At 43.0% G+C, this 13,349-nt stretch overlaps 1 protein-coding gene across 1 annotated transcript in view; it reads left to right on the top strand.

Moving 5' to 3' along the window:
- The first annotated feature begins 340 nt into the window (after window positions 1-340).
- The window catches only part of MSN (moesin), a 41,427-nt gene continuing 28,418 nt past the window's right edge, over window positions 341-13,349 (top strand). Inside the window, exon 1 of the mRNA XM_005526155.3 lies at window positions 341-481. Coding sequence (XP_005526212.1) covers window positions 470-481 — 12 coding nt within the window. The 5' untranslated portion in view covers window positions 341-469. The remainder of the gene's footprint in view (window positions 482-13,349) is intronic.

The following is a 13,349-nucleotide window of genomic DNA, read 5'->3' as shown; positions in this document are numbered from 1 at the left end:
GAGCGCACACAGCTCTGGCTGCACGAGGGACAGAGGGGCTGCTCACAGGTCAGTGCCGCCGTCTGGCTTTGAACAGTGCAATCGCCGACAAAATAGCATTGTTTTCTTAAATAATGCTTTTATCAAAGACCAGAAGTCCCAATGACAATGATCCCCGCATAAACTTCTGCGACCGGGGCTGTCTAGGCACCAGTTTATGGGCGCTGGAAGCCCTCGGCTCTTGCAGCGGTGGGAGTGAGCCGCAGCCCCCGCAGCCCCGCCCGGGCCGCTCGGCAGGGACCGCCCGGCTCTGCCTTCCCGGGGCGGGGGCGCCGCGGCTCCAGCCCCGCACGGAGGCGGCCGGGCGGGGCCGGGCGGGGCCTGGCCGGGCGAGAGGCGCGGCGCGGAGTCCCGTTAGAAGCAGCGCGGAGCCCGTGCGGATCCCCAGCGGCGCAGGAGGAGCGACGGCCGTGCCCAGCCCGCCGGGAAGATGCCGAAAACGGTGGGTGCCGCCGGCGCGGGGCAGAACGGAGGCCCCGCCGCGGGGTCCGGGCGGGTGCGCGGGGCCGGGGGGGCGCGGCCTGGGGGCTCCTCCCGCCTGGGCTCGGCTGCGCCCCGGCCGGCGGCGGCCGCCCCAGAGGGAGCGGCGAGGGGCACGGAGGAGATCTGCGGAGCGGAGCCTCCCTCCCGCCCCTCCATCTTGCGCTCCCCTGCCCGGCCGCCGCCGTTCTCCCGCCCGAGGGGCCGGGCCGGGGCCGCGCCCGGACCGCGGGGTCTCGGCGCGGCGGGGCCGCCTCTCCGCCCTAAAATGTCCGGCGGAGCGCGGCGGCGCCGCCCGCCCGCGTGTGCGGCCGCACCGGGGGGGCAGCGGGGCGAGGCTTCCCAGAGCCTGGTGGGAGCCGCGGCTGCTATGGCCGCCTCGTGCGCGCCCTGGAGAGGAGAAGTTGGGGTTTTCAAAACTTGCACTTAGTCGGTTTGGGTTGCCAGGGAACCTTGTCCCAGCTTGACTCGAGGTATTTCTTGGCTAAAGAGGTTTTAGTACTTTAGAAAGTCTAGTCAAGTCCGTACTTGACTCTCCTCGCAGCAGGAGTTCGGTGACTAATGAGAAGCATGGGGTTTTTCCATTTATTTTCTCCTGGTTGGAGTAAAAGAATTGGTCCCAGCCCTTCATTGATAAAACAGGAAGGAGCAGGCTGGAAGTCTCTGGATGTTTCCGTACTGGAGCGATCTGAAATGGCCTAAGAAAATCTAATGTTTAAGCTAAGAATCTGTGGTTTACGTAAAGGAGAGAAAAAATTAAATCCAAACAAAAACTCACCACTATGAAAATAGAAGTTGAAATGAAATCCACAGTGATTTTCTTCTCTTTTAATAGCTTCATTTTTAAATTCTAGATATTGAATGCCTATTTGATTGACACCTACTTTTCCTGATGTCTTAAATGCCATCTCTGATAGCGTGGATAGTAGATGATGGTTATTATTATTATTTAAACATCAACAGCTTAAAGGATATCAAACTTCAACCATTTCAAGGTTAAAACAGGTTAAGGTTTTCTTAAGCTTTAGAAAGGCCTTCCATCAAATATTAGTGATGATTAGTGAAGATTTACTTGCTCAAAAAGCTAAAATACAGGCAACAAGTTCAGCAAGATAAACAGAGATAGCACAAGTTAGGGCACTTCTGTGTAAAATGCAGTTGAGACCTTTTAGCTAGAGAGTTGACAGTCGTGATGAGTGATTTTTTTTTTCTTTAGTGTGGATCGGCCAAGAAATCCCGAACCAAGAGAGGCTTGTGGGGCGGGGTTCCCAGCAGCAGGCTGAATCTGAACGCTGGCTGTGCGAGGTGATCATTGCAGCCTCCGCAGACACACCCTAGGCTGGATTCACCTTCTCAGTCTGTTGCTTTCTGGTTTTGACAGAGCAGTTCTGCTTTTGGAGCTTTTAAAAAACGGAGCAGATAGAGGAATGTAAGTGTTTGGTGTAATGCTTTGTATTGCACACTGAAGATTCTACAGAAAGCTGTTCCAGTGTCTGTGTCTGTTGCAGTACAGAGCTGCAGGCCTGCTGCTGTATCAGCCTTTGGTTTTCTGCCCCATCTGCTCTAGTTACAGACCCAACTGAAATAATATTTGAAACATTATTTCTTGATTTTTGGTGTGCAGGAACAGGATATGCTGGCATAACTGTGTAATCAGTTCTTCATGTGAAGTATACATGACTACTAGTGTGCTAGCTTAAGATTTGTTAATAGCTGCTTAATTAATGAAACAGTAAAATGCAAGAGACTTTTCTGAATCAAGGAAAAAAAATCAAAGTCAAATGTGAGTGAAACCTGGGCAGTTAGATGCAGGTTTATGTGGGCTTCATCACAAAAATAAATCCATTGTGAAGAAGACAGATGGAGGAAATGTTCTAGGCAACAGCTCTGGCTGGGCAGGAAAAGCATTTGTGTCAAAACTACTTGGTTGGTAGCTCTTATCATTCATCTCACCAGGCTTACAGAAACATGCTGCTGCGTGGCTTAAGCAGCAAAACCTGTTGAGTTCTGGGTCTCTACACCTCCTTAAGCTCGGCTAAATGTTAGCACATGTAGCTGGAGATTTCCATTTTGTTTTGTGAGGTTTGCTATGAGTGACACTAGGCTGTGTGGCACTATTAATAAGAATCCAAGATTAACTCTGGTAACCTTTGAACTAGTGCACATGATTTGCTGTTGTGACATGTAATGGAAGGGTTTGGTGGCTGGAGGCTTTGTAGGCTGTGTAGAAAGTCCATCATGCATCAGCCTGCTGATCCTGCCATGCTCTCAACAGGAAACCTTCACTGTTTTATTTAGTGATACATCTCTGGTTTAAATATTTTGTGTTCTGTAAAGTTTATGAAGTGTGAGCAATTAAAGCAGACACCAGAAAGGGCATATAATTCCCCCTGTGCTTTGCATTGCCGAGAGTAGAAATAGTTGAGTGCTAAAAATGAGTTGTCAAGCTCTGAAAAGGCTCTCCTCCAGTTGTGAGCAGTGTGTTTATTTGCCATGGGTAGGCTCTGATCTCTCCCTGACTGATGAGTGCAAGGCTTCTGTGTCAGGATTCATTGACTATTTTGCCTATGCATGTGCTTACTCTGTGGCTTTGTGAATGGATTGGCCACTGAAGGTGAAACATGAGCGCTTATCACATGTGAGGTGTGCACTCGACAGTCTTGTCCGAGGACTTGGCAGTTCTGTTTCAGGTAACACAGTCTTCACTCATTGTAGAGATAAGGTTTTGATCCACGTTAGTCTTGTGAATAAAGAAAGTTTTAGGACGTAACAAGGGAAAAGGTACCAGTCCAATCTTTATTACACCTTAGTTTGAAGATAAATGTAGAAGTAGTTATTAAGATCTTTAGGGACCCCGTCTGTATGAATTGATGGCCCTAATTCCCAGCAGGGCTTGAAAGCTTTTTTTCCCTGTTGTTATTTGGAACTTCAAGGTTCTGGTTAGAGGAAAAGTAACTGAGAGATTGAAGTGTCCATTAAGAGAAACCTCTAGTTAATTAGTTTCTTGTGTGTAGCTACTTGCTACCAAATGCTGCAACAAGATGGCAACTATGAGCAGAATGCTACACTTGTTTGTGTGATAGTTTTTCTTTTTTTTCTTTTTTTCCACTTGTGGAATTTGCTTGATATCTTGAAGGGGGAAGGCATACTGATGAAAACTGTGACCTTAATAGATGGGCACTTCTCTCTTGATCCTATTGTGCTATGAAGGAACTCTAGAAGCATTCTAGATGCCTCCTGTCTTATTTCATGACTGACCCATTGGTCATATCTCTTCTTTTCCTCACTCAGTACTTGGAAATCTTGGTGACACTGATCCAAGCTTAACATGTGTGCTAACTTGTTAGGCAAGCTTAATCCATTATATGTTTCTTCTAATGCCATTAGATATCTGACTTGCTGTAAAGAGATGTGTTTGAATGCTCCCAAAGACCTTCCTTTATACAGAAGTGTTTCTTTCAGATTACTTTGTACTTCAGATGAAACAATAGCTAAAACATTCTGCATTTACAGTGGAAACTGTAAATTCAGGTAAACTGCTGAAACTGGTAAGCAGTGAATTATCTGTAGCTGTATACCATGGGACTTTGCAAAACAGGAAAGGCCTTTACACCCTAGCTCGTATTGTATTTAACAGCTTGGTTGCTAGGTTCTGCAAGAATAGCTAAGTTTTACTTCATATCAGATGAAGCAATTGAGCCTGCCAGTGAGCAAAAGCTTCTGTTTGGTACTTTTAGGCCTTCTATATTAAAGTTAGACAGGAATTTTTAAAATACACCATTGATGATGAACAAACACTCACTTTGTTTTTGCATACTTGTGAAATCTTCCTGTCTCTTCTTATGGCAAGCCCTGAGCCTGACTGGGTGAAACCTATAAGTTTTAGTGGTTTTACACTGTTGTGAGAAAGAGCTGTTCCAAGTGCCTGATCTGAATTGGTAGTCTTGATCCAGTTTACAAAAGTTCAAGATGACAGTGTTACCTCTAAGAGTGCTTACCATACATGAGGTTTTAGAAGATGAAACGTCTTAGTTGAGTCCTTTAATTTTTTGTAGTCTTGATTTGTTGCACGAAGCAGCTGAGCAAGAAGCAGGTTGGTGATGTGCAGCCAATAAAAGGGGCCAAGGAGAGCTTTAGGTCTGCTGCTTCAGCTGTAAGAATCCTACGGGAAACAGGGTGTCTCTTCTCAGGGGTTCACCATCACTCGCTTCTTGCAGATATCCTGTCACCATAACGTTTACAATGAGCATCTTTCTTAAACCTTCAGGGCATTGTAGCCCTTTCCTTGGGGTGATTCTACTTTGATTAGTCACCCCTGAAGTTTAGTTACAATTCTTGCTTTTCTCTTGAGGATGGTTCATAAGATGTCTTAATATGGACTCCTTTATTTTGAAAGGAAATGGCATGTCTGCCTCTAGAGGAAACTTGCTTCAGTTGTTTTATGTATGATGTCTACTCTGAAGCGAAATTCTCCTCAGAAAGCTCACTAAGTGCCTAGTAGCTGCTTGAAAGACTGATGAACTGAAACTGAAGGATTCAAATACGCACTGCTTGTGCCACTGGGTGTGCCGGGGGAGAGCTCCCTCCTGGGGCTGCTGGCCTGGCCACTGATCCCTGCAGATCAGTGGCTGCTCCAGAGAAGCCCCTCTTCCTGCACAGAGCTGGCTCTGGCTCTGCTCCAGGGTATGAAGGAAACTGACTAAAAGCTTCCTCTGGCTGCGTCACCTCCTGGACTCTTTCCTGGCTCGGTGCAGCTCAAGCAACCTTATTTGGCTGACTTCATTTATTATTTTTTTTTTCCCTTTCTGTGCAGCAAGAGGGCCTCCCTGAATTTGCACAATAAAGCTGTTATCTGTGCTTAATCACTGTTCTGAGAACTACAATGGGGTTTGTTTGAAAAGAGCTCCAAAATTTCAACTCCTTGGATCTCTTGTCATTCTCGTTTATTTTTTCCCTTTTGTCTGTTTGCTAAGTGATTCTACCAGAAACCTCCAGAGAGGAGTGTCTGCTGCTGTAGTCACACTATTGGAAAAGAGGAAATCTCTCTCTACCCAGGAATAATCCAGGGCAATTAACTGATGTAAATTAAGAGCAATAGTAAGCAGCTAGTTAATTGCTTGCTTTTTCCTAGGGGTATTTGGGAACAGCAGGTATTTGCATAGTGCAGCCAATAATACTGAATTAAGTTTGTTTTTATCCCATCTGAAACTTCCAAACTAGGCTGAAGTCTCTAGGTTGATGGAAGGCTGCTCTTTCAAGCACATCTCTTTGTAACGTTCCTGTGGCTATTTCTAGGTGGAGCATTCAAGTGTTTGGGAAGTTGTGGGCATAAAACCCACCCTTCTGAGCCCAGTAGCTAATGCTGACTCTTAAGGTAGTGTTTGGTGGGGAGGTAGGAAGAGAAAGTCACTGGCAGGCTTGGTGGTTATAAGACCACCGGATCATCTACAACTTCTTGGGGGTTTAGAACCTGAAATTGCAGAGGTTTGGGCCTTATATTGACAAGACACAATTATGGCTGCAGCCACTGTGGCTATCAATAGGTAGGTGATCTAGTGCTGCTTCCTTCCTGTGCAGCTGTGAAAGGATATATTCACTTCTATCAATGTGTGATCCTCCACTGCAGTACTGGGGCAGTCAAACTCCTCACCTTTGTGTAGCAGTTTGTTGAACTTAAATGGGGGAAAAAACACCCTTTGAAGATGTTTTTAAAGGCATGACTCCTGCAGAATGCTTTTTCCTAGCTGTTCTAACATCTCTGAAGCTTTAGTGTTTGTTTTGAGGAACCTATTGAAAAATACAAGCTGTGGATGAAAGAATGCTGACCAGTTCTCATCCTATTGCCAGGCTAAGGAATAGGAGTACTTGGCCATGCTAAGCCTCTTTGCCTTTGGCTGTTGCTGGTTGATGAATAGCTATGGACAAGGGCACAGAAGTGCACTAAAGGAGGAAAGAATGAAAAAGCTCTGAATCTGATCAGCTCTGTAGAGAGAAACATGTAATTAGGCAAGAGTGAGGTGATGGACTAGAAGGGGGAAAAGACACTCCTTTCTCTGCCAGCTGGGATTTTGTGTAGAGTAAAATGAAACCACAGAAGAGTTCAGAAAGAATACCTGAAACAGTGAATTAAGTGCCATGGTATTCATAGTCCAGCCTGAGCTGTATTCTTGCAAATTTCTAGTTCTCTTTGTCAGCTTGTTTGTTTCCTAGAGGAAGGCTTCTCAGGAGACAGAATTTTACTGTTCTGGAGTGTGAATACTGTCAAAACTTGTTTGTTTTATTTTTCATTGTATTTTTTTTTTGGTGGGGGCAGTGGGGTTGTTAAATTGATATTGGGGAATTTTGCATGCAACATATTGGTGAACAGTTATTCTGCCATTGGATGCCTTCCTATGTTCTTGAGGTGGAATCCTAGAATCAGTTTGGTTGAAAAAGACCTTTAAGTTTGAATCCAGCTGTAAACTGATGACTTTCTGCAACCACAAGCCGTTCTTGTCTGTCTGTATACCACTGATTTGTAGTAGTCTCCTTTGTAGGCCCTTATCAGAGCATTTTTTTCCTCTCCTGATTAGGAATCAAGTTGTGGTGAAGTGACTTAGTACAGGAAAAACCTGCCATTGCAATCTGATCAATCACTTAGTCACAACATTTAATAAATGTATTTGGTTTTATATATCATGGGCTAATAAAGCATAGAATTCTAGGCTAACTAATGGAATTCTGGGCTTTTTCCTTGCCATAGCTTTTCAACTGTACAGTACAGTTGAAAAGCTGTGGCAAGGAAAAAGCCCAGAATTCCATTGTGCATTGTTACAGTGCAAAAACTGAACTGCCAGAGAAATTATTAGGATGAAATTAGGAAATTATTAGGAGAAATTAGGATGAAGTGTCAGGATGCTTGGTATCTTCCATTCCCCAGAGGTGTGGCTTTTCATTCATGATGTCTCTAAGACTATAAATATGGCATAGGTTTTATTTTTTTAATTCAGTTTTCCAGAACAGTATACTCAGAGAGTAAAAAAAAAAAAAAAAGAAGCTCATCTATATGCTAAATGTCTTTTCAGGCAATTTTCTGGATGGACAAGAGGGTTTTGGTTGTGTATAATTTTTTTTTCTCTGTTAAAATCCAGAACTTGATATCTTCCTGATTATTGTAGTCTACAGGACTTGCATAATGTCAGCAAATGATTCTGAAAGCCACTGTAAGAAATAAGGCAGTTCCACTGCTGACAAATTCAAGCAATATCAGGTTTCCCAGTAAAAAAAGTGGTAATGTAAAACCCACACAATACTTGGTGGTCCAATACATCTTTTTACATGGAAAGAATCCTACTAGTCCTATTAGTTAGAAGTGATAGAGAAGGAGGGATTTGTACATACGTATTAAAAGCAAGGGTTTTCTTACAGATCATTAAGTAGACACTTTAATGAAGATAACCTCTTTGGATTGGCTGTTTTTGCTGTGTTTGATGCCCCCCAGGGTGTGTTTTTGCCCTCTTGTCTACAAGGGCACAGTGCTGGCTCTTCTTGAGCCTGCTGCTGATCAGATCCCTTTCTGCAGGGCTGCTCTCCTCTCCCAGTTTGGGCTTGTGCCTGGTATTGCTCTTTTCCATGTGCAGAATCTGCCATTTGTTCTTTTTAAATTTTATGCCACTGATCAGTCATGCTCTGATTTACCTAGACGCCTTTGCAAGACCTCATGTCCCTTGAGAGAGTCAACAGCACACCCAGTGCTGTATTGTCAGCACCTTTACTTGTGGTGCATCCAGCTCCTGCAATCCAAATCCTTGATAAAAATACGGAGCCACACCGGCCCCGTTATGGAGACCTAGGGAATGTCACTGGAGACTGATTTCCAGCCAGACACAGCCCCATTCCCTGCAGCCCTCTGAGCCCTGCTGCCACTGGTTCTGCATCCAGGACACTTTGAACTTCCTTATCTTGCAACTGAACAACTTGGCCAGAAGGATGCTGTGAAAAGCAGTATCAAAAGCTTTACTAAAATACTGAAAAACTAAATCCATGATCTCTCCTTCATCCATTGAGTGGGTGACCTTATTGTAGAAGGATTCCAAATTAGTTACAGCTTTCTCTTCATGAGCCCATGCTGGCTGTGCCTGATGATTGCGTTGTCTTTAAAATGCTTTAATGTCCTTTAAATGCCTTCCAGTAGCACCCAGTAACTTGGTAAATTTAATTGCTGCTAAGACAGTTCTTCAAGAAAGCAAAATGGCCTGGAAAGCTGGAAGGATTGAAAGAAACTTGTTTATAGCACAGCAGAGACAATAGAATACTCAGTGTCTAAGCAATAAAAACATGCAATATTGTGACATGTTTGGTTTGGTGTATGGTTTATGTGTGTTTTGTTTTTAAAATCAGCAAAGTTGTCCTTTAGGGATATCACTAGATTATATTACTCATTGTATTCGTATGTTCCTCTAAGTTTTGACAGGAGTCATTAATGGAGACACTGCACAGCAGTCATAAGAAGGGGTTGCTTCTCTAGTGTGTTGTTTGTTACTACTGTATGTTACATCCAAATGTTAAAAAATGTCTGTGGTCTGTGAGATGAGATTGAAAGCTTAAGCCTCAATAACTGTTTTGCCAACATCTGTTTATTTCATTTGTTCCTATGTGTATCTCAATATTAAGGACTCAATATTAAAACTGCTTTTGAAAAAGTGAATGATTAACTTAATTTGTTTTTTTTTGGGTAGACAATGAAAGCTTTAGCTGAGACATATTGAATCCAATGTCTGTCCATATTCTGTGTTCTGTGGCTACAGTTATCCTCCTACCGTGAAAAATCAGGATCTGAGCTTGCCTGAAGTTGAGAAAACTGGCTTCTTCTGTTACTGAAAATGTGCTGCTTGAGCAATTGGATTTTTGTTGCAGTATCTGTAATTTCCACTAAGGCACCCTCGACATGTGAATTTGTTTGCATTGGTGAAATACTGGAAGCAGAGAGCAGTAAAATGATTATGTTCTATCACTTCACTATTCACAGTCCCCTAGACAACCAGAAGCTGCTGTAGGAACTGTTAGACATGACTGCTCATTTTGTGAGCTGCCTCAAAATACTGGTAATTTGAACAATGGAGTCAGAAAAGACTAGAATTACTAAAAATGTCAAGAAGCTCCAAGACCATGGTTGGGACTATGGAAGGCTTGAAGAGGTTTTTTATTCAACACCATAAAATGCTTTATCACTAAGCCAAGAAAACATTTTGATAAGTGATGTCTTAGTCCTTCAGCCTGCAGCTCCATTGTGCTGATTTTGTTACAGAAGCTGGACTGTAACTTATTCTTTGCTGTAATACTGAGGTGACATACTTTCTTTGTTGCTATGCTTACATTTCAAAAACTGTTGAGGAAACCCTCTTAGCCGAAGTTGGTATTGAAAAAACCCAAGTATTGAATTAATATTTTTTGGTTTGCTTGAAACAGTAAACTGCACCTGAAATTTATAGTATTCTGACCCAGCCATGACAATCTGGGAAGCAGAAAGTTCCTAAAAATTAATTTTCTTACTCTGCTTGTAATGGCTTGCTGCTGCATGTGTCTTGGGCTTTGTGAAATCTATAGACACCAATGTCTTCTGCACTGTACACCTGTGTACTCTGTGTTGGCAGCCATACATGCAGAAGTGCAAATCTCAAAAAAACCCAACTTAGGGCTTTTTTTCCCTTTATCTTGCTCTGTGGTTTGTTACTACCATGTCAAATTGAAGGGTGACTGCAAGAGGCAATGCAATGTATTATGCTCAGTTGGAATACCGTTTTGCAAATCCAGCAGTTTAAGGTAGAGATCTGGTTTTGAAAGGGGGTCCATGTCAGCATTTTCAGCTGTAAGAATATATCAGTATAGCAGTGCTGTCTTGAATCTACCAAAAGAACAAATAGAAGGACTAAATAACTTCCAACTCACTGAAAGATCAGACCAGTCTGAACAGTATTTGCTTCAGCATCATGCGCAGGAAATACAATGCTTTGTGTTTGTTCTGACAAATTCTAAAAAATCAAGTGAAAATCTGACAGAAGGCTGTCCTGCTCCTTTGCTGCTTCAAGTTCTGACAGATATAATACATAGGCTTTGTTGCTTGCTCTGTACTTGATTCACCTCTGTGCAGTCTCTTCTGCCCCTAAGCATCAAATGTACCTTAGTCAGAGGTGACCAGCCACTTCTCCCATGGCTAAGTTTTCTATGTCTTTAATTGGAAAAAAATGCTTGGTGAGTGTCTCTTTTTTTCTCTCTAGAACATCTTGGACTATGTGCTGCATTTCTCTGTCAAATTTTTCCTTCTCTTATTACAAATAGCTTTGTGCAAATGCTCTGGACTCAGAAAAGTTGGGCATAGAGGACTTCCCCTAATTAAATGTTTTTACTGTATTCTAATGACAGCTTTGATTTGGCAATTGGGAAGGATTTAAAAATAATTGTGATTTGAGAGGATTCAGATAGTCTTATAAATAAAGTGATTTTTCTGGTCTGCTATTCCCTTAGAGAAAGATGGGTTGTTAAATTCATTAATGTGGATCTATCCATTTCTACAACAATCCTGAGTGGGAGTAGTTAGCTGCTCTTACTGCTCCCAGTGTTCTGGAGAAGTGCAGTTAGGGGTAAGATATCTGCACGCAGGAGCATTGAAGGAGGAGCCCCTGACTTGGATCAAAGTTGAATTAATAGGTCTGCCAACCCTATGCTGCTGTACCTTAGCATATGGAAAAACCTGAAAACATAAAGCAACCCTACACAGCAGGTCTGGGTAAGAGATAAACTCTCAAGCTGACTTCTGAATATTCTCTGCAGAAGGCTGGTTTTCAGGCTCCCTGCCTCTCCTTAGTCTAATGAGTTTTACTGTTTGCTTTTTTAGGCTATCTCTGCATGTATGTTGACCTGTTCAGGAGATGTACTCTGCATCTGGCTATTTATCTTCCTACTACCCAGTTGAGTTTCTCAGTTTTGACCTGCAGCTTTAGGAAAACCAGTAAGAGTTTGGCTTATCTGCATGTTTGGCTGCATAAAGATGATCCATAACACCTCTGTAGAGGAGAATCAGGGATCTAGATACTGAAACTGCAATTTGTGTAAGGAAATTACTCTAGCCTAGTTGATACAAAAAGTTTGTTTATTTTAGTAAGTCTTACTTGACCACTGACATTCCTGGGCATTCAGCAATGTCTTCATCAATGCACCTAGGTCTCAGGTGTTAGCTGAAGTTTATCAGGCTTTCTTTCTAAAATAGCCCCATTTCAAACAGTGTATTTCAAGAAGTGCATGAATGTGAACCGGAAAGCATGGATTTAATTGCAGCCTTGAATGAACTAAATTAACTTGATTGATTGCCTGAGAACTTTGACAGTTTGCTGCCACTGTAAAGTTTTGCATCAGTTCTGTTCTGAACTTCAACAAAAAATGGGGTTAATGGCATGTATATATGTGGCTTGATGGTAAATCTCACCAAGGGTTTGTGTATCAGAGGTGTCAGAGTTGCTGCAAAGGATAAAGCAGGTATGCCTGGGAGTGAGAAATAAGAGTGGTTCAACAGCTTGGTCCATCTTGCCCAGTTGTACCCAAAAAAGCCATTTTGCCCTTTCTCTTCTATGGCCTGTAGCAGTGCCCTTGTGTAAATGTAGTGAACAGGACCAAAAAAAATTATTCTGCTAGAGAAAATAACAGAAGAGTTATTCCCACCCTGATCCATCCTTTTGAGTTCCTGCTTGTGGTGTAATTGTGGAGTACAAGAATGAACCCAGAGAGGTGATTGGGAGGGTGCAGGTTGTTCAGGATGGCTTCCCATGGTGGTGGATACAGACACTGCATGTGCTGGCACTGCTCTCCTCAGCTCCTGTGCCCCTTCAGGAACCTTTTGGGACATGAGCTTCTGTGTCATGGTGGTGTAGCTACTCTCCTCTGTATTAGGAGAGCTCAAATGCTAGAACTAGATGGAGCTTAAAATAACAAAGAATATTTCAGCAATTCACAATCTGGTCTTTTATAAACTGTGGACAGTTCAACAGAACTATTTAAAATCTAAACTAGGTCAGTGGTAGGGAAGCAAATATGGGTGGGGAAACTGAATATTAAAAAGAAGTGTAGAACTGAGCCATTTAGGGGAAATCCTGTGTTTTAGGGAACTATGACCTAAATAGATATGAAAATGCAGCCAGCCTAAATGAGACCCTGTACTGAAAGGAAGTTGCAGGATTTGTCTAGCGTGCTGGAAATGATAAAGCTGAAAATCACAGGATGATGAAACAGCTTTAGCTCATACTTGACTGTGCATGTAGTTAAATTTGGAGGGATGGCTCATAGTCTGGGCAGTCAAATCCCACAGTAAGACTGTGTTCTAGCTCCTAGAAGTCTGGCCATTGTTCAGAGGTTCAGTGAGGGCTGTGAGCTGGCCAAGAACTTGATGTGCCACACCCAGGCCATGCTCTGGGTGTCTAGAACAGGCAGCCCTGTGTTCAGCTCCCCTCTCTGTAATAGATCTAAACTGCTAGGAATCTCTTAGTTGAAGGACAGAGAGAAGCACGTGAAACAGATAAGCTTGCTGTGACTTTTTATCTAAATGTGAGGCTTTTAGAAGGAAGAGCTTGGCCACAGCAGTTATCCTCATGCTTTCTTCCCTGTGGAAAGTGTCTTTAGTGATTAGCAGAGTGTTGGAGTGGAGCCATTTTATTTGCCCTCGATTCCAAGTTACCTCTGAAATGATTCTTAACTGCAGGTGAATTTAGGGACCTTTACATAGGGACTGAGTATTGAGTCTATTAGCTCATGAACCTCAAGTACTTACTGTACGTGTGATGCCTCAATGCAGGTCACACTTG

This window comes from Pseudopodoces humilis, chromosome 15, assembly GCF_049639895.1.
Source record: "Pseudopodoces humilis isolate 2021_Gansu_Grassland_sample_001 chromosome 15, ASM4963989v1, whole genome shotgun sequence".
NCBI classification, from domain to species: domain Eukaryota; kingdom Metazoa; phylum Chordata; class Aves; order Passeriformes; family Paridae; genus Pseudopodoces; species Pseudopodoces humilis.
Note: the sequence above shows the minus strand (reverse complement) of the source record. Positions and strands in the feature narration are given on the sequence as shown.